Genomic DNA, 19,204 nt, shown 5'->3' on the forward strand with positions numbered 1-19,204 from the left:
TGGCTTTGACTTCTTTTATTGTTGTTGTTGGTTTGTTTCTATGTCTTTGGGAACTATCCATCTTGCATAATTCATTTACTTTTCATCGTATATATTCCTGTATTGCTTGCATATGATCACATGCAAGCCTTGTGTCTGAGGAAGTCAGAAGAGGGTATTGGATCACCTAGAACTGTAGGTACAGATGGTTGTGAATTACCATGTGGTGCTGGGAAATGAACCTGGGTCCACTGAAAGAGAAGAGCCTGGTTCCTCTGAAAGAGTAGGAAGTGCTCTTAACCACAGAGCTGCCTCTTCAGGGCTCAGCTTTTGCCTTGTGACTACCATGAAAGTTACATAAAGTATCTTATACTTAAAATAATTGACTATATACCAATCACAACTTTATTTTAATCACATAGGAAAGCTATACTTTGACTTCATATTCCATCTCATTGTCATGATTTACATCTTTACAAACTGATGCACTTATTTAGTTGTTGCAGCTATACTTTTCAATATTTTCTATTAATATTAATAGGAGTGAAATTTGATTTACACACCATCACGACAGCATTGCAAATATTCTCAGTTTGCCTATGTACCTACTTATGCCTGTGATTTTATAGATCCATATGTTTACAAGGAACTTTGGCCAGCATCTTCTCATTCTTTTGGAAGAGACAGTTTTAGCATTTCATGAAAGGCAGGTCTATACAGTTCTTCAAATTTTGGTAATCTGGAGAAGTCTGTCTTTCCTTAATGTTTTAGTCTCACCTTTTCCAGGATGTATGTTCTTGGCCCATAGCTTTTCATCAGCTCTTTGAGTGTATCAATCCAGTGGCTCCTGGCACTTGGGTTTCCAATGAGAAAGTCTTCTGATGCCATTAGTCTTCCAGAGGAGCCAGTGTATGAGAAGCTATTTTACTTTTGTTAGTTTGTTGGGTTCAAGGTGGAAGCTGAGAAAGCATAAAAATGAAAGCTTTATTTCTGAGTGCTCAGAGGCGTCCAGTTTGGTATCTGATCTGAGTTCCAGCAGGGAGACTGTACAACATTTTTAAAGGATGGGAACACAAACTGAGGTTGGGAGTTGGAGGGAGCTGCTGTTACCCAGTTGTATTTTGACATTATAGGTTAAGCAAGGCATTCCTATTGGAGACTGGGCTGTATCCAGGACAGCTGGCTTTGGGGTCCTTAATTCATTCTCCTAAATATTATTGTCTGGAGCTCAGCGTAGTAAGGGAACAGAGGAGCCGGCCAGCTGCATGTAGTTAATTAGGGCATAACAAACAATTAGTTACATATTTCTACAACTTATGTATCTTGGTTTAGATAACAGCAATTACTATATTCTTTACCAGTGAATAGACAGTTAAGAAAACATTTGGAGAAGTAGGGTAGGTGTTTGCTCTTAGGCCTGAGAACATGAACTTGTTTGACCCTACCAGCAAGATGGAGAAAGTTGTCCCTGAGATGGCTGGACCCAGATGAGGCTTTACAGCTATGATAATGTTCCTAGCTTCCCTGGATTTAGTTTCTCCCTATCATTAAATGGAATCTGAAAATGAAACAGTAGTTCTTGAAATATGTTTCTTTTGCTTGTTCCTAACACTTTTTTAAGTTTTGAGAATTTGGAATACAAAAATATTATGACCAAGGCAACTTATAAAAGAAAGTTTTTAATTTGGGGCTCATGATTCCAGAAGGTTCCATGTCATAGCCATCATGGTGGGGAGGATGGCAGGCAGGCCTGGGGCTGGTGCAGTAGATGAGAGCTCACATCTTGGTCCACAAGCATGAGTAAGTTCACAAGCATGTCCTCTGTACAGAAAGCTGGCTGATTTCACTTAGTTTTCCTTTTATTCTTTCTTGTAGCTCATTGACCTTTGACTTGGTATTTTCATGTTCTTTGGTAAGGATTTTCAATCTTCTTGTCTTTGGCGTCTACTGATGGAGTTTTGTTGTTTTTTGCTTTCCTTGATCATTTGTGTTCTTTGAAGCTTATTACTTTAACACTCCAGGAAATAGTCACCGTCCCCAGGCTTCATGGACAGGTTTAAAGAGAAGCAGAAGGTACAAATCAAGACCCAACAAGAAACACTATGGAGACCCAACACACTATGGAGAGTAAACTGGTTCTACAGTCCAAGTCTTGTAAATATTTGCTGTGGTTGGTCTTGTTCTCTTTATTATCCCTTCTTTAGATTCTTATGTGGTCTGTGTCTCTTAGCCAGGTTTGCAACTGAGAGCCTATTTTCATAGTGCTGAGTCCCTGCATACACAAAATTTCATTCCTGATCCCTAACCAGTAGAGACTAGTTTCTGAGATGGGCATCCGCTACTGAGGTCTGCCCGCTTTCCATCTGAGCTAGTGCAGGCCATGTCTAAGAAGGTACAGGAAACTGTCTATAGAAGGGAGAATGGATGACTCAGGGAAGCCATCAGCTGGTTGAGGGAATACTCGGGTGAGAAACATTGCAAGAGTCCCTGGTATGTCTCTTTAGTAGCATCTGTAGGCTCGTTATTTGGGCTCATGGCTGGCAATGGAGAACCACAGTTGAGCTGAAGGGCACTCCCTCTTTTCCTCATCCTTACCTGTTTTTGGTTGGTTTCCATTGGCCTGTTCCTTCAGTGTTTCTTGATGAAGTGAGACAGAAGTAAACTGTCCAGGATAGAACCCCACAGGATGGAGGAAACTGGGCACTTACTATCTTTCTCAATTTTTCCAGAGGGAGAAAGTACAATCTATTCTTTCCTGGCACCAACTTTTGTTAACTGTTGGAGAGCCACTTTACTCATGTTGCAGGTGATATGATTTTACTCTTAATATACATTCAAAATGTTTATTGAAAACCTAAAAACATCCTTTCTTATATATATTGAAATGTGTTTTTTGAAATTTTAGTTTTTTTCTGGCATTTTATTTGAAATTTCATTGAATTTATAGACCAAATTCAAGGCAAACTGTACCTTTACCATCCATACACTATCTATTTTATGGATATAACTTATCTCTTTATTCATTCATATAATTTTTATACTCCCATAAAAGCCTTACACATTCTTTTATGTTAATTCTTAAATCCTTTTTATTAGCCAAAATTCAATCAAAAAGTAGAAATGCCATGGGAAATCTATGAAGATGTGACTCACGTTTTTCTGCATTTGATTTATTTCAAGGAATTGGCTTACGGAATTGTTTGTATGAACTGGTTGACAAAGTCCACAATCTTTAGTGTAGGTCATCAAAGAGAAGTGATGGGCAGCCCAAGTTCATGGGCCTTCAGACTGAAGCCCCTCTCTACAGGAAGAAGTTGTGTTGCCTTCTGTTACACAGCCTGACTCTCTGAGATGGGATGTCCAAGTGATAAAGTATAGTATTCTGTGTTAGTCTTGGTTTACTTTGGACTTTGTGACTTTGTGACTTTGTAACCTCTCATTAAGACCTAGATTGGTGTTTGATCAAATGACTGTGTATTCTCTCTGGGCAGAGTTGTCATGTTTACAAAATCATCACAAAACAGCTTTGAATGGTAACTAACTTGTATCTGATTTTGTACTTTGCAGTTGCTGATGTAGTGGGATGTATCAGTTTTTGTAAGACGATCTTGCATCTGAATCCCTTACTGAATTTTCATATTTGCTTTCACAGTTGGTCTGTAGGCTTGACTTACATTCTATACAGACACTCATCATCTGGAAAGCAATCCCTTTGAACATACTATTGGCATGTAATCCCTGTCATTAAGACTTGGCCTTTTCTTTCTTCTTGACACCACCAATCCCTGTGGTGATGTCATTTGGATTGCTTGCTCATTCTCTGATATCCATGGGTTGATGTCTAAAAGCCCACCATAGCAGATGCTCATGCAGTCAACATTTATTCGACATTTAAAGATGGTTTCTTGCATTCTCTGTTGTTTTCTTAGCTATTTCCTGGAAATCATTCATACGTTTGTGGTTTTGAACATTATAAAATGTTTCTTTTACAGTATCAAGAAAACTGTTATGAGTCCATTAGTATGTGAATCTCACATGGATTTCTTGTTTTAAACACATTTGTTGCGCCATAGTAAATTTTGATTAATAAAACAAGCTATATTTTACTTTATGTCAATGGCTAGCATTCCTTATAATTTATGTCTATGTCCACAAGTGAAATTGATTTATAGTTTTCTTCTTTGTCCTTATTTAATTTTGAAATAGAACTTACAACTTTGTAAAACATTTTAAGCTGCTTTCTTCTTACTTTTTCTTTCTTAAACTTTTTTTTTAAGGAGAGGGTTATGGGTCCCTTCTATACTGGCAGTGTCTTTCTATACAGTTTTCTGAGTCAGCATTTGTTTGTAATCCATCATAAGATGCCCTATAATAAACAGGAAAGCAGGATTTCCTTTGTAGTGACTTTTAATGGGTAAAGCCAATTATATAGCATTGCAAAGGAAATACGACGTCTTTTGCCTGTAGGTTTATAATTAAAATAAGAACTAAATTACCTCACTTTTGAGGCGGTCTTGGGGCTTCTTTTTGGGTAGCAATGTGAACACTACCTCACCACACTCTGGTCCTTCTTCCCCAGGACACACAGGGCGGTTGCTACAGTCCCTGTGCATCACCAGCCTCTCATTTCTGCTGCTTCACATCATCTTCCACATCACACTGGCCAGCCTGGAAGCTCAGCACCGCATCGCACCCGCTTACAACTGTGAGTACCAGCCTTGTGCTTCCCCCTCATGTGTGCATGTAATGAAGCCGCCTACTGTTGCACAATATGAATCTGTCACATGATTGAGCTATGGGATTCATTGTAGTTTTGGTCATTCAACAACCTAGTAACATATGTGTGTGTGTCTATCTGTAGAATTTGCCTTGGAGAAGGAGGGCGTGAGCCAAACAATGGATTCCCCAACTTATGTTAGATATTGGGATCCTATCTAATTGTACAGCATAACCATGGGTCTCAGCTGTAAGACAAGGACCTCCAGTCTGTGAGAGCAGAGAAGATTATCAATAGTACATGGATTGTGACACCCACAGTGTAGTGTTTGTTATGTCTATGGGAAATGACATAATGCAGACCATTTATCTTCAAACTGGGAGATTTTCAGTTGGTATTTATGAGGAAGCAAATGTCTTACTCAGGGCATGAACTTATGATCTGAGAAAGTCAATATATTTACTCTTTGCTTAGCTATTATCTTCCCAAAGAAAATCATACTTCGGTTTCAGTAAAATTTGTATTTGTCTCTTGAAAAAATAAGCAATTTAAGTAGGTAGAATCCAATCCATGTGTTTTCAGTTAAAACTAAAAGACTCTGAGGTATTTGAAATAGTCTATAATAACAGTTTTGACTTGTCAGTTTTTCTTTGAGGAACCCATTTGTGGCTTTGAAATTTCCTGAACTTTCATGAGCACAAGTATAAGGGATGGGAAGTAAACACTGCCTTCCTTATAAAATAAAAAGAACAGAATTCTTCAAGCATCGAAGGGCGTTAACTTAAATACAGTGTAGGACTCTGTGATGGGTTTTACAGTCATAAATTATTCATTAGCCTTCCATGTACAGTGCTTAGACATGTACAGAACTAAAGATTTATTAGGTTCAAAATTCCTTTAATAGCAATCCCTACCCAAATCATAGTTTTAAATCTATATTTTAAGATGTAGATTTTTTTCTTTAAATTAGTATGTTATGTATAAAATCTACCCAACTTAAATGTACAATGTAGAACATTTTTTAGCATATTCAAAAGTTGATGCCATTATTCAGAATGCTTGTTTAAAACACAATCTTTATCCCTAAACACATCCCATACCCATAGAGAGGTATCCACCGCTGTCCTTTGCAAATACTGTCTTGTTGCTGAGAGATAGAGAGGATCCATCAGGTACATTAGCTTAGACAATAAAATTCACTGTCTTTGAACTCTGTGTATTTATGTGTTTGCCTACATTGAAGCTTTCCCATAATTCTAAAAAGATACAAGATGAAACATGAAATGACATTGTAACTTTCTCTTTACATTTATGTGTTTACTTTGTGTATGTTCTTTCATAAAGTGTGGGTAGACAACTTAAGTACACACACACACACATACACACACACACATGCACGGACACACGTATGCACACATGTTGGTCCTTGTTTTGGCTCATCTATTCATGCCTCTGTTTCCCAGGGTTTAGGAGAAGAGACTTCCTTACTGCTGTCAGGCTGGCCTCTTTCCCTTCTTCTTTTCTATGTCTTAGAGCTGCCTCTCACAGCACTTCCTAAATATTTGACTTCTCAACACCAGACTATTCCCATGTCCTCAGCAACAGCACTTGATATTAGCCATTAAGTCACATTGTATAACCTGCACATCAAAGTCTAAAGAGGTCCTCCCTTCCCTTTCCTTCATCGTCCCAGATGGAACTCTCCTTTGCATGAATCAACAAATGGAAGTCATAATATCAAACTTTAGTTTCAACGAAACTAAATTCCGACTTGAAGCTTATTTGGATCAAAGTCAAGGTTCTGTTGGGAAGTTCCGGTGTTTTTGATGAAGTAACCGATAGGAAAAGGGCTAGGTAAAAGACTGAGTTTTTTAAAACCCGAGTTCTTTCCTTCCAACCATAGGCACCTTAAAGGTGAATTTATAGACGTCATAAATTTCTTCTGAAAAATTCTGCTGCTTCCTGGGCCAGTGCTGGCTCATCAGGTGCTGTAGGTTTGTGTTGGGTCTGTTTCCTGTGTAACATTAATATTAATACATTCTTGAATAGGGATAAAAGAGACACACATACTTCAGAGCTTTGCAGCTCGTTTAGAGCCCAGGGTCAGCATGGATGAGGTGAAAGCTTAGAGAATGTTTAATGATCAAATTATAGAAACTCCTGAAAGTGCAGTGAGGCTGGGCAATAAGGATACTGGCTTTTCATTTAGAGTTGGCTTTCCATTCTGATGTGATGGTTTGTCTAGTGGATGGGGTGACGTTTTCACTGTCTGGGCTGCAAACACAGAGCCTGTTAATTTCATATAGCAAAACCAGGGATTGATTTAACCTTTGACTTAAACATCAACATTCCTACCCCTCTTCCTCATCATCATCCCCATTTGTTTTTTCAAGACAGCGCTGGCTGTCCTGGAACTTGCTCCTTGGACTAGGCTGGCCTCGAACTCACAAAAAACCTACCTCTGTCTCCCTAATGCTAGGATTAAAGGTGTCTGCCACCATGCCTGACCCCTTTCAATTAATTAACTGACTAGGTTTCCTAGAACTGGACTTATAGACAGTTGTGAGCTAACATGTGGGTTCTGGGACTCGGACCCAGCTCCTCTAGAACAGCAGCCTGTGCTCCTAACCACTAAGGCATCTCTCCAGTTCCAAACAACAAAATTTTAAATGAAAAGACAAATTCCCTCTTGGTCATCAGTGTCACACATGGTGAACACATTCCCTGTCTTCAGGATGTTGGTAAAGGAGAAGAAATTGTCTCCAGCAAATGGTGTTCAAATCCAAGACCACCAAGTGTTCACTTCTGTTTTAATTTTGTTTTCTTAATGACTTGTTTCTCTATTTTAAACTCCTTCCCCCCTCCCCAGTATAGTAAAAGCCCCCCGACTTCTCTTAGGAATCCAAGACATGTGTTTGGGGGACAACAGTAGCATTTATAAATATTGAGCCCTTGAAAGCTCTCCTCCCCCTGGAGTCCAATGAATATTAACTGGAAGCAGAGAAGAGGTGTTTTTTTTTTCCCCCCAAACCACCACCGTTTAGTTTTTTACTGGTTGGCAGATTTCTTAAAGGTGCCATTGTGCTAAATTGAAACATAATATTCTCTCTCTCTCTCTCTCTCTCTCTCTCTCTCTCTCTCTCTCTCTCTCTCTCTCTGTGTGTGTGTGTGTGTGTGTGTGCGCACGCGTGCGTGCGTGCCTCCTTCACTCCCCTGAAACAGTGTTTCTATAGGTAAGCAAGAAATCAGTAGGTCAGAGGAGACAGCTATAAATCTCCCCCAAATGTGCTGTACCAGTAACTAAAATATTTTCATTCTGTCAGAACCATGTTACTTAAATAAATGTGAATCTGGTTTTGATTATGTCACTGCCGATTACACAGGAGTACTGTGTCTGACTTTGTGGTAGATATGTAGCTGTGTCAGAAAAATTTCCAAGCCAGGCCAGTCTGGGTTTCTCTGCTGTACAAAAGCAAAGACATGCTCTTAATTGAAAGAAACTTTCTAGTTTCAAAACTATGCAAGAGAATTTTTGATCATTTTAACTACACATGGAAGCTTACCCACAGGGCATCTACTAGCCTAAGACCCTAGAGATCATGGTATTTTGGTCCTTTTTTTTTTTTTTTCTCACTGCAGACAGGATTTGCTCTACTTCATTTAAGGATATTCCATATGGTCCTATGTAATTATCACACCAGGTCTTTAGGACTAGCAGGGTCATACATCTGGACAGCGGTGGTCTATGCTGGCATCTGTAGCAACTGAGGCAGTGAGTAGAAGCTTTCATGTCAGGCTCTGCCCAGCCAGGGGCCCTTTCAAATCATTGCACGCACAGAATGGCAGGTCCGGTTAGCTGGCCAAGCCTTGCCCCATAGGACTGTTTATTCTGCTTCCTTCCCTGGGGGTGTCTTTTCCTTGTATAAATACAGAGCCAAGTGTGCAGGAATCTCTGAGGCAGGAACTGTAATGATGAAATCGGCTCTGTGAGGACGAGAGAGCTGAGGGAAGCCATGATACATCTGCCCTGTACACCTTGCCCTAGAACCCACACCCCCCCACACGAGTAACAAAACTCAGTTACACACCCAGACCTAGAACCTCCTCCCTCACACATACATCACACATCTTAGCCACACACCCAGCCCAGCACCTACTCCCCAACCCTGAGCTGAGGCTTGAATCCAAGGCCTCCACACTTGCTAGCCAAGTGTTCATCAGTGGTTTTGTCCCCAAGCTGGAATCTTGAGTACTGATCTGTTGGGAGTCTCTACTACTCCCCCATTTTTGGAAACCCTAATTTACCAGGTATTTAGGAAAGCTTCTTCCTTTAAGCCTCCAGTTGGACTTTGGATATTTCTACTCTCAAAGGACTTAAGCGACTGGGGTTCACTCTACAGTCTTCTCTTGTTCCCATATTTGTCTTTACAGTTGAGCAACTATTTTCTTCAGTTCATTTGATGGCCATGGTCATAGTTGGGCCCACTGTTCCCTAATGGTTAGACATCTCAGATCATTAAGATCTATTTTCCATGTTTGAAGAGTTCATGCTATTTGGCCCATGGGCAAGCATCTGAGAAAGGCCTCAGTGTTTTCCTCACATTCTTCCGTTCCCAGACCATGTTCAGCGCTGAGACCCAACTGATGAAACACCTGTTTGTGACAGTAAGACTGGTGGGTCAGTGACATCACCACATCCTGCTGCTTGTGGGATGGAGGACAGAGGAGCTCTTTGTCTATTTTGGCGCCTTAGTGCAGTCTTCACTGACTTGCTAGCCAATGATGCAGCTACAAACTTCACTTGGACTTTGCTAATCTTTAATCCTGTTAGCTGCATGCGGATCCTGGGAGTTGTGGTTATCTGATGGGTCTGTCCTGATGAAAATAAATCTATGCCAGAGGGAAATTTTTAAATTGTTTTATATGTTTTAAATTTTAAATAATGTGGATAGAAGTGTTAATAAGAGTGAAATGGGAGATAAGACGCAGGGGAAGTCACACACTGTGCTTCTTAGAAGCTATGCGTTGGCGTCATTTTCTGTTGCTGGCTCTCATTAGGAGAGCTGCCAGAACACTTGCATAACTTGCATCTTGAAGGGCCTGGCGCTTCCATCTTACCCTTCTTGCTTGCCCTCCCCTGCTCCATTTGTTCCTTGGCTCAGCTACTACAGGCAGCTCTTTTCCTTTCCTGATGGAGACTGCAGGTGCTCCCCCTGCTCCGACCCCCAGTAAAACAATTTTTAAAAATATACCAACCTGCAACAAAACTGTGGCTCTACCTCTGGTCACGTATGCAAGGGTCAGCACTGTGGTCTAACTTCCTTTTATCTACATTTGTCTAGGAACATGTGGGCGTGTATGTACCTTCTCAGTACATATGCAATAACAGATGTACCGGAACTGATGGTCCCTTCAGTCCCTGGTGACTGAGGCAAATTGGTTTCCATCCATGCATTTGCTCAGATCTCTCAGGGCCTTGTGGGTAGAAGCTAAGACAATCCCAGTGGAAGACATGTTTGTCATCAGTTCGCTCTGGTGGAATTAGGACTGAAAAAGCTCTTGCAACTCCTATTTTAGACTCGCTGCTCCTGGAAGAATGAATGCATAAATATGGCTTTCGTTGTCAAAAATCACACCCAGGCAAAAAAGTGAGCTGAGGGGTTCACCTTGTGGAAACGAAACAGTCCTCAGGGTGAAACCCCGGGGCCCATGCTGTGTCTGTGTGTCTTGATTTATGTTGGAGAAGTATTCACCGAATAATGTTTAACTTATCCAGCAGAATTTCAAGTAGAATTTCTCATCTTACTATGAGAAGTTTTCAAAGGGGTTTTATACTGTTGAATGTGATTGTAGATGGCTGTGAGCTACTCCTCTCTGTGCCTCAGTCTTCCCATGAAAAACTGGACAGCATTTGCTCTCCTGTCAATTGTTGGGAAGGCTGAGTTAATCAGATCTTCAGACATATCCCTACCCTGCAGTGACTATAAGTTCATGCTTATTAAATATAAACCACTGTGATACCACTACAGAAGAAGATACTTATTGCTTAAGGTCATAAAGGATGCCAAGATGCTAGAATGAACTCAGGACCAAATATGCACAGTCACATTAATAAAATTAGAAAATGATGACTCTCGCATGTCACTACACACTTCTCCATGACAGTCCTCACTTTTGTTTCAAACCAATTCTGCTGCACTTGAGGTTGTACCTTCTCTGTGCTGTGTGGCTTGGATGAAGATAGCAGAGGGGGATGACTGTTTGAAAGGTGATGTCAAGAATTCACACCTCAGAGGGCATCTGTGCTAACCACCAGCAGATGATGATCACCACAGATCCACAGCTAGCCAAGATGCAGAGAATAAGAGACCACAGAATGTTCAATTTTAAAGGGGATAGATAGATAGATAGATAGATAGATAGATAGATAGATAGATAGACCAACCATTCTCCCTTTCAAGACTCAGTGATCAGTGTGGAAGAGGGAGCAGGAAAATATTTTCAAGAAAATAGTATGTGCTCAAGACCTGTGCAAGCTCAAGACAGACCAAGTCCCAGAATGGAGAGGGGAGCTGGGCGTGAAGTTCCATTTCTAACCAAGTAACTATTGGCATTTGATGGCTGCCATGAAATGAAGGGTCATTCTCTCTAAGAGTGTAGCCCCTGATAAGTCAGCCACACTGCAGATGGAAGTCACATATCAAAGAATATTATGGTAGTACAAATTAACCTTGATGAGAAGAAAGTCTAAAAGGAAAACTCAGTGGTTAGAAGAGAGAGGAGATGGGTTTTGGAAGTGTTGGGGAAGAGACGATGAACATGCCCAAATCACATTATGTGAAAATTTCAAAGAACTAATAAAAGATAAAACTGATAATACATTTAATGGAGATTTTAATATATACATACACACCCGCATACATGTTCTCTCTTTCTCAAAGAATGTGTATCTTTAGTAACACTGTGTTCCATTCCATGAGATGGAACCTATACATAACATATACATATACATAACACTGCAAGAGTGATCAAGAGCCTGAGTTTAGTTAGGTCAAACACCAATGGAAAAACATACTGCTGCTATTCTACTAAAGGAATATAGCAATAAGATACTCCTAATGACATATCTGTGTATACATAGCTCAGTGCTCCACTCAGTCTTTAGTATGGAAGCTTCTTACAGTAGATCTTAGTTAATAGAAACCCGCAACTGGACAATTTAAGGACAGTGAAAGACACTAAGTAGGATGCCATCATCAAAGCCCTGGACTCAGGCTCAGGAACCTATGCAGGGGATGTGCTGGAGGACTCCAAAGGAACAATGTCTTCAAACATAACAGGACGGATACAGGAACTCACAGAGACTGTGACAGCACATACAAGATCTGCACAGGTTCAAACCAGACCAAGTGCCAGCACGGAGAAGGGGAAGTGGACACAAAGTCTCATCTCTAACCAAGAAGCTGTTTGCGACTGATACCTGCTTTGAAAGGGAAAATCAGTTTTCTCTAATGCCATGTCTCTTAGTGTATCAACCACACTCCAAGGCAGGCTCCACGGCCATGAGCAGTTGCTAACACAAATAGACCTCTCTCTTTACGTCCACCCACCCCCCATATGTAGTTTTTGTTTTGTTATTTTTGTCTTAGTAATTTTCTTTTTTAGTTTGTTTATTTTGATTTTCATTTTTTGTTGTTTTCTGGCTGTGTTTTCGTTTTGAGAGGGAGAGAGAGTAGGAAGCTGTGTGGGTAGAGAGGTGGAGAAGATCTGAGAATTGGGAGAGGGAAAAGACTGTGATCAAAATATAAAGAATGCAAAACTTTTGATAAAAAGATAAAGAAAAAATACCCCAACTTAAACATTCCAAACTTTAGAATTTCTGCAGTCTTTAAAATAATAACAATGATGATAATAAAAAAAAACTTCTGGAGTTTTTTTTTTTTTTATGTGCACACACACAAAGAATGTATATCATTAGTAACTTTCTGTCCTATTTCCAGGACTTTCTATTCTTCTGTGACCTGGAAACAGTCACTCCCCTGCTATAAGGCCCCTGCACTGAGTGTGGTATGGATGTCAGTGTTCTTTAGACCCCTCTCAATCTCTCATCTGTCTCAGAGCTTGCCACTCCACCCCATGCCTTCAGCTCCGAGGAGTACAGAATGAACATGCTTTTGCTTTCCCATATTATAAAATACTAGAGAAAGAGGAAAAGGAACCAGCATTCCCCTGTCAAGTCTACTATCTCTCTATCACTTATGTCACCTAATTTAGTCCTTTGAGTGTGTCTTAGAGAGATTAAATAAATGATTAAGTTAGATGCTGCTGCAGTAGAATGTTACAGCCCTGTCACTGATGGAGACCGTAGGGCCCAGAGACAGAGAATGTGTTATGATGGTCCACTCCATTGGGAGGAAGCCAGAATTCTAATTTGGGTCTCTGGACTCCAGAGTGCATCTTCTAATTGGCTCTAAAGCTTAGCTTCCTGGGAAATTTTTATGGAGAAGTTGGATTTTGGTTACTTATATTTTGGAGAATAAGATTAGAATACAAAAATGTTGGTGGTTATACTAGGTCAGACAACAGGTAAGCGTATGTAACACTAGTTAGAATATTAATGGTCAGAAGTGATGAGCCTACGGTTTATTTGGCAGCTAATATTGGCTGTTGTGATTTTCTTTGCCCCCTCAAACATACAGCTATATTCTCATGTGCAGTCTGATGAGATGAACCATGTTTACATTCTCTCTGCCACACTTTCCCTGATACCTTGTCTGTGGCTTTAGCCATGACCATATATCAATGTGCTTATAAGCCAGGGTCTTGTGGTCTGTACTTGATTTGGGGTTGAATCCTGGAAAAATAATTGAAAAAAGGAGTATGCCTGAATAGGTAAAGCAATCAATCAAAAAGACCAGGCTGGTGCCTCTTGTGAGCAATCTCTTGAAGTATGAGTTCCTGAGCTCCTGGTTCCTGGGACTGTTTTTAAAATATACATAGCATCACCCTTCCGTTACCCAGAAGACTTAGGGGTATTTGAGACAGCTATGCTATCAGATCATTCTGAAGCTCCTCACTGTCTGTGTCCTGCCCAGCGTGGCCAATGTCCTTTGTGGCTGAGGGTGTCTTGCCAAATTGGGTAGTTGAGGCCTGACTGACGTGGGGGGGGGGAGGGTTACATCTTTTTTCTTCTGCTAACTCTTGTGGCTTGGATATGAAAGGTAACCCACTTAATCCACTCCCTCCTATGAAATGGGCTTTAGGGAAGTGATTGAATTGGTACCACCGGGGATAGGGAGTGGGGTGGGAAGGAATAGAGCCTCCTTGGTGAAAGCACACACTCAGTGCTTACTCTGGAAAGTTCTCTTGCCCTGCCCCACCCCCTGCTTCCTTCCAGCTCTCTGCTCTCCAACTACTCTATGGTTAGCAGCTGTGCTCTGTTACACTCTCTGGCCTGGTGTCTGTCTCACCATGGCCCAGAAGCACAGGAGCCAACCACCCATGGACCAAAGCCACTGAGACTGTGGGTAGATTATCCCTCACTTTCAGCAGCTATTTCAGCTACGGTGACACAGTGACAGTGTCACAACCTGCTGAACCCACTAAAACACCTGCTGGGTGTTAAATCCTCCGAATTCTAAAAAATGAAAACAATACCTTTATACCCTAATAGAACCTCTCTGAGTCCTCCAAAGGCCGAGATCTAAGGTAAGAGAACTTAGATTTGGGTTCTGTCTAGACACAGGATATCTTTCCTTGAATGTCATCACTTATCCCAAAGTAAGGTGACATTGAAGAGTCCCAACCCAAATTGCAGCTTCAGTGGGCTCTGTTTCCTTTACTATTACTGTGTCTCATGTTTTCTCATACCTAGTTTGCTCTCTCTCTCTCTCTCTCTCTCTCTCTCTCTCTCTCTCTCTCTCTCTGTGTGTGTGTGTGTGTGTGTGTGTGTGTGTGTGTGGTGTGTGAACACCATGAATGCATGCATGTGTTTGTAAATCATCTTTTTAGTTTCAAGCTTTACTCAAAATCAGCATGACAATACTGCCCAGGTATGGTTGCTCACTATATTCCAGATGTGTTGATTTGTATCTCAGTTTATGGTCATGTCTTGCAGCATCCTCACTGGTTTGCTCATTTACAGACAGCTGCTGAGTAGCGGGAGGGAGCTTGAGTTGTCATTAGATGGTTTTACAAAGAACATATAGACAGACGGATGATGGGACATGAGGTGACCACAAGGGACCCATCTCACACAGCTGCATGTGTGTAGAGCCAGGGCTCCTTGAGAAGCTGTATTTCTGTCTTTCTCCATTTGTGGCTCTTATCCAGTCTCCCACTACCAAGTCCCGCATGCTTCAGATTCCCCTTTCATATCCATCTGCATTTTGTTCCTATGTCCATCTTTCATGTCCTGTTGCCATGTCCTTCTCCAGGACACTTTAACACTCTCCCTCAGGCAGGCAGATGAGCACAGATGCCTGCGGGGTCCTTGATGTGTTTATAAAAAGATAAAGAGATAAAGAGAGTATTTTCTGTGGGTGTGTGGTGATGTATGGGGGAAAGAGGGTGTCTCAGCGGGGTCTATGCTGAGGCATCTCTTTCCCCTGAGGGACCAGCCGTACACTGGTATAGTATAGAATAGAGTTTATTCAGGGCATATGGAGGGGATCCAGGAGGGTAGTGGAGGCAGAGAGACAGGGAGTAGAGAGAGAGAGTAGAAAAGCAAAGAGTAGAGGCTGGCCATGAGCACATGGAGAGGAGGAAGGGAAGGAGGAAGGGGCGAGGGGACAGGGAGAAGCAAGAGACAAGAGAGGAGCAAGAGCTCAAGAGAGAGGCAAGAGAGAGGAGGGGGCAAGCAGCCCCTTTTATAGTAGGCCATGCCTACCTGGCTGTTGCCAGGTAACTGTAGGAAATAGAGTTTCCACAGAATGCTAACAGTCCTCAGACAAGCCAGTCATCCCACTTGTCCTGTCTGAGCACTGCCTTTCTATGTTCTCTCACTAGGACACAATTGAATTGAGAGTCCAAACTCTCGACTCTCATGTTTTGTTCATTTTTTTGGTGATGGGAAGTGAACTTATAAAAAGATGAGTTTCAGAGACTCCCTGGAAAAACTATAGTGCTGATATTGAACCTGTGACCTTGTACACACGAGGGAGATTTATATCCACAAGCCTTCTTTTACTTTTATTTTTGAGACAGTTCCACCATGCTACTTAGGACAGTCTGCCTCCCCTAGCCTCTCAAGGACCTGGGTTTGCCAGGCCTGCACCCCATGATCAGTCTTTGGTGATAATTCTCACTATCCAGACTTAACTCTGAGCTATGGATGAGAGCAGCTGACATGGACCAAACCCTGTCCCCAAGCACCCTGCTCCCAGTGCTGTCCTCTGCTGCTCCTGGAATCCCTGTTTTTTGTCTTTTCAAGTCAGAAGGGAATAGATGCATAACATATTTTAGTTTTCTTTACAATTATTTATCAAATTGAGTTTCTTGGTATTTATTTTCTTTGCAAAAAAAAAAGAAATTTGCATTGCCATTTTGGTCTGTACAGAACAAGGTGGGCAAGACCATCCTGAGAGAAAGTGAGCTTCACCAAGGAGGTTCATAAGTTTGGGGAGCAGGGGATGCTCCTGATTGGTAGTAGTCACCCCAATATTTATCATCTCCCGCATCAAGCCCACCAGTTCTTGTCAGATAAGTCACAGGGTATGAAGCCTAAAGTGATTCGGGATTGATTTTTGTTTGCTTAAATAACAATTTACCTGACCTCAGTTTCATGATTCAGCATTTCTGGTGTAAATTATTTACAATAAGAGCACTAAGGCGCGTCTGTGTGGTATGGGAATAGACTCAAACTCAAATTATAGACAGAGGGCACAAAACCATAACTGTGTGTTTCCAATTTACCGTACAACTGAAGGACATTTCAAGGGCATAATGGAAGCCACAAGATTGGGCTAAGTATAGTCATGACGTACCAGAAGATGTCTGCTTGTGTGTTCTTCAGACTTCCTGCAGAGCAGTGTATGCGGCAGAGATTAGGTCTCCATGTTTTCAGATGAGACCAGTGTTCCCTCTAAGCAGGAGTCTGGCAGTTTAGAAAGACAGTTCTCTTGTTCTTACATTTTAGGGCTCAGGAAGGCTTACTCATACAATTCATACTTTCACATTCATTTTTTTAGAGGCATTTCATTGTTTCTTGGTGAGTCCTATTGCAAAATATGAAAACATGTAAGATCATGTTAAAGTTATTACCATAAAATGGCGGAATGCATTAAATATATAAATGGTTCTTCATAGAATGGCTTATCATTTAAATGCTTGCACACACATAGGAAACTACTGATGACTGTTGTCACAAACTTCTTTACCTTCTATTTTTCTGAGTGAGGGGGTACCAGGAGAAGGGGTAGTAATTGGGATGTAAAAATAAATAAGTATAAATAAACAAATAAATAAATACAAAAAACAAAACAAGCAAAAATGAAATAGTGTTTGTAATCCTGACTTCTAAATGGGCACTTTTAGGATCTTGTGTTTAGAAGCTGGATCACAGCTGGAGCCAACTGCTAACATTCCAGGCCCGCATCACCATGCCTGCAGGAAAGTCATCTTCTCTAATGAAGAGCCCAGGGCTATTGTTAAAAAGCAGTTCAGTGGGGTAAGATTTGATGACTGAAGCCTGCTGATCTTCCAGGGATGATCTGCTTCCTAGCAACAGATGACAATAAAAACAAAGCATCCATGACCCAAGCAACAATCATTCTGATCCAGATGCAAGCACACTCACAAATCTTTTAAAGTTTGTTTGTTTTACATGTATACAATGTATTTTGATCATATCTACACCCACTTCCCCTTTCCAGCTCCATCAACTTGATCATGACAAATGATCTTTTGGATGTGTCTATTGTGATTTTTTTCTTTTGTTTTTCTTCTTTCTTTCTTTCTTTCTTTCTTTCTTCTTCTTCTTCTTCTTCTTCTTCTTCTTCTTCTTCTTCTTCTTCTTCTTCTTCTTCTTCTTCTTCTTCTTCTTCTTCTTTCCTTCTCCTTCTCCTCCTCCTCCTCCTTCCTCCTCCTCCTTTTCTCCTTCTCCTCTTCCTCCTCCTTTTCTCCTTCTCCTTCTCCTTCTTCTCCTTCTTCTTCTCCTCCTTCCTCCTCCTCCTTTTCTCCTTCTCCTTCTCCTCCTCCTCCTCCTTCCTCCTCCTCCTTTTCTCCTTCTCCTCCTCCTCCTCCTTTTCTCCTTCTTCTCCTTCTCCTTCTTCTCCTTCTCCTCCTCCTCCTTTTCTCCTTCTCCTTCTCCTTTTCTCCTTCTCCTCCTCCTCCTCCTCCTCCTCCTCCTCCTCCTCCTCCTCCTCCTCCTCCTCCTCCTCCTCCTCCTTCTCCTTCTTCTTCTTGTCTATATTTGTCAGGGTATTCATTGGACACATTATCTGGCTTTGGTATCAGGATAATACTGTCTTCATGAGAGCAGTTTGGAGAGCCACCTTCCTATTCTTTTTTATGGGATCATTTGAGTATTATTACTGGTAAGACTTCTCAGAAGGTCTAGTAAAACTCTGCAGTGACCATCTGAAGAGTTTTTATTATTGCTTCACTCTCTTTTGTGAGTATAAGTCTGCCTAAGTTACTGTTTCTGTTGCTGTGATAAAACACCATGACCGAAAACAACTTGGAAAGGAAAGGGTTTATTTCACCATACAACTCCCAGGTCACACTCCCTCATCCAGTGAAGTCAGGGCAGAAACTTCAATCAGGAAGCTGGAGGTAAAAGCTAATGGAGAGGTTGTGGGTGTGTGCTGCTTATGGCATGGCTTCCATGGCTTGCCTAGCCTGTTTCTTATTGCACTCGTGACCAACAGCACATATGTGATGCCTCCACAGTGATCTGTCCCTTCCTACATCACTCATCAGTCAAGAGAATAAAGCACCACAGACCAATCTGGTGTGGACATTTTCCCGAATGAAGTGCCCTTTTCCAAAATGACTCTAGCTTGTGTCAAACAAACATAAGTTTGCCAGCTCAAGGTCTGTTAAATTAATTTATGGTGGGTTAATTTTGGTAAGTTAGTATGCATTTAGAAACTCATCCATTTCTTTTAGATTTGTTTTATTTAGTAGAATAGTTTCTTTAAATGGATTTGATTGGTATCTGTTGCAATGGTTCCCTTTTTATCTCTCGCTTTTTGTTAAACTTGAATCTTCTCTCTTTTTTTTGGTTAATTCAGCTAAGAGGGTGTTTATTATTATCTTCTTTTCAAAGAAGCAACTTCATTTCTCTTTTGGTCTTAAGTATTTCTCCCTATTGCATTGGAGTCTAGTTCATTCTTGTTTCTCCAAGGCAGTTAAGCTAAGCTATCTGATATCTCTCGAAGTTTTTGATGTAAGGAGTTATGACAATGTGTGTTCCTCTTATAAATGCCTTCATTGTGTCCCATAGAAGAATTTTTTATGTTGTACAGTCATTTTCATTATAAATTTTAGGAGCTGTTTTATTCCCTT

The 19,204-nt window shown here is 41.0% G+C and overlaps 1 protein-coding gene across 4 annotated transcripts in view; it reads left to right on the forward strand.

Moving 5' to 3' along the window:
* Window positions 1-19,204, forward strand: part of Piezo2 (piezo type mechanosensitive ion channel component 2) — a 368,801-nt gene that overhangs the window by 137,254 nt on the left and 212,343 nt on the right. For all 4 annotated transcript variants that reach the window (XR_013103651.1, XM_076912558.1, XM_076912560.1 and 1 more), the window contains exon 3: window positions 4,559-4,684. Coding sequence is in view for 3 of the 4 variants with exons in the window: in XM_076912558.1 (XP_076768673.1) it covers window positions 4,559-4,684 (126 nt within the window). In the remaining variant the exon portion in view is untranslated. The remainder of the gene's footprint in view (window positions 1-4,558; window positions 4,685-19,204) is intronic.

This window comes from Arvicanthis niloticus, chromosome 14 (genome assembly GCF_011762505.2).
Source record: "Arvicanthis niloticus isolate mArvNil1 chromosome 14, mArvNil1.pat.X, whole genome shotgun sequence".
In the NCBI taxonomy this organism is placed as follows: Eukaryota; Metazoa; Chordata; class Mammalia; order Rodentia; family Muridae; genus Arvicanthis; species Arvicanthis niloticus.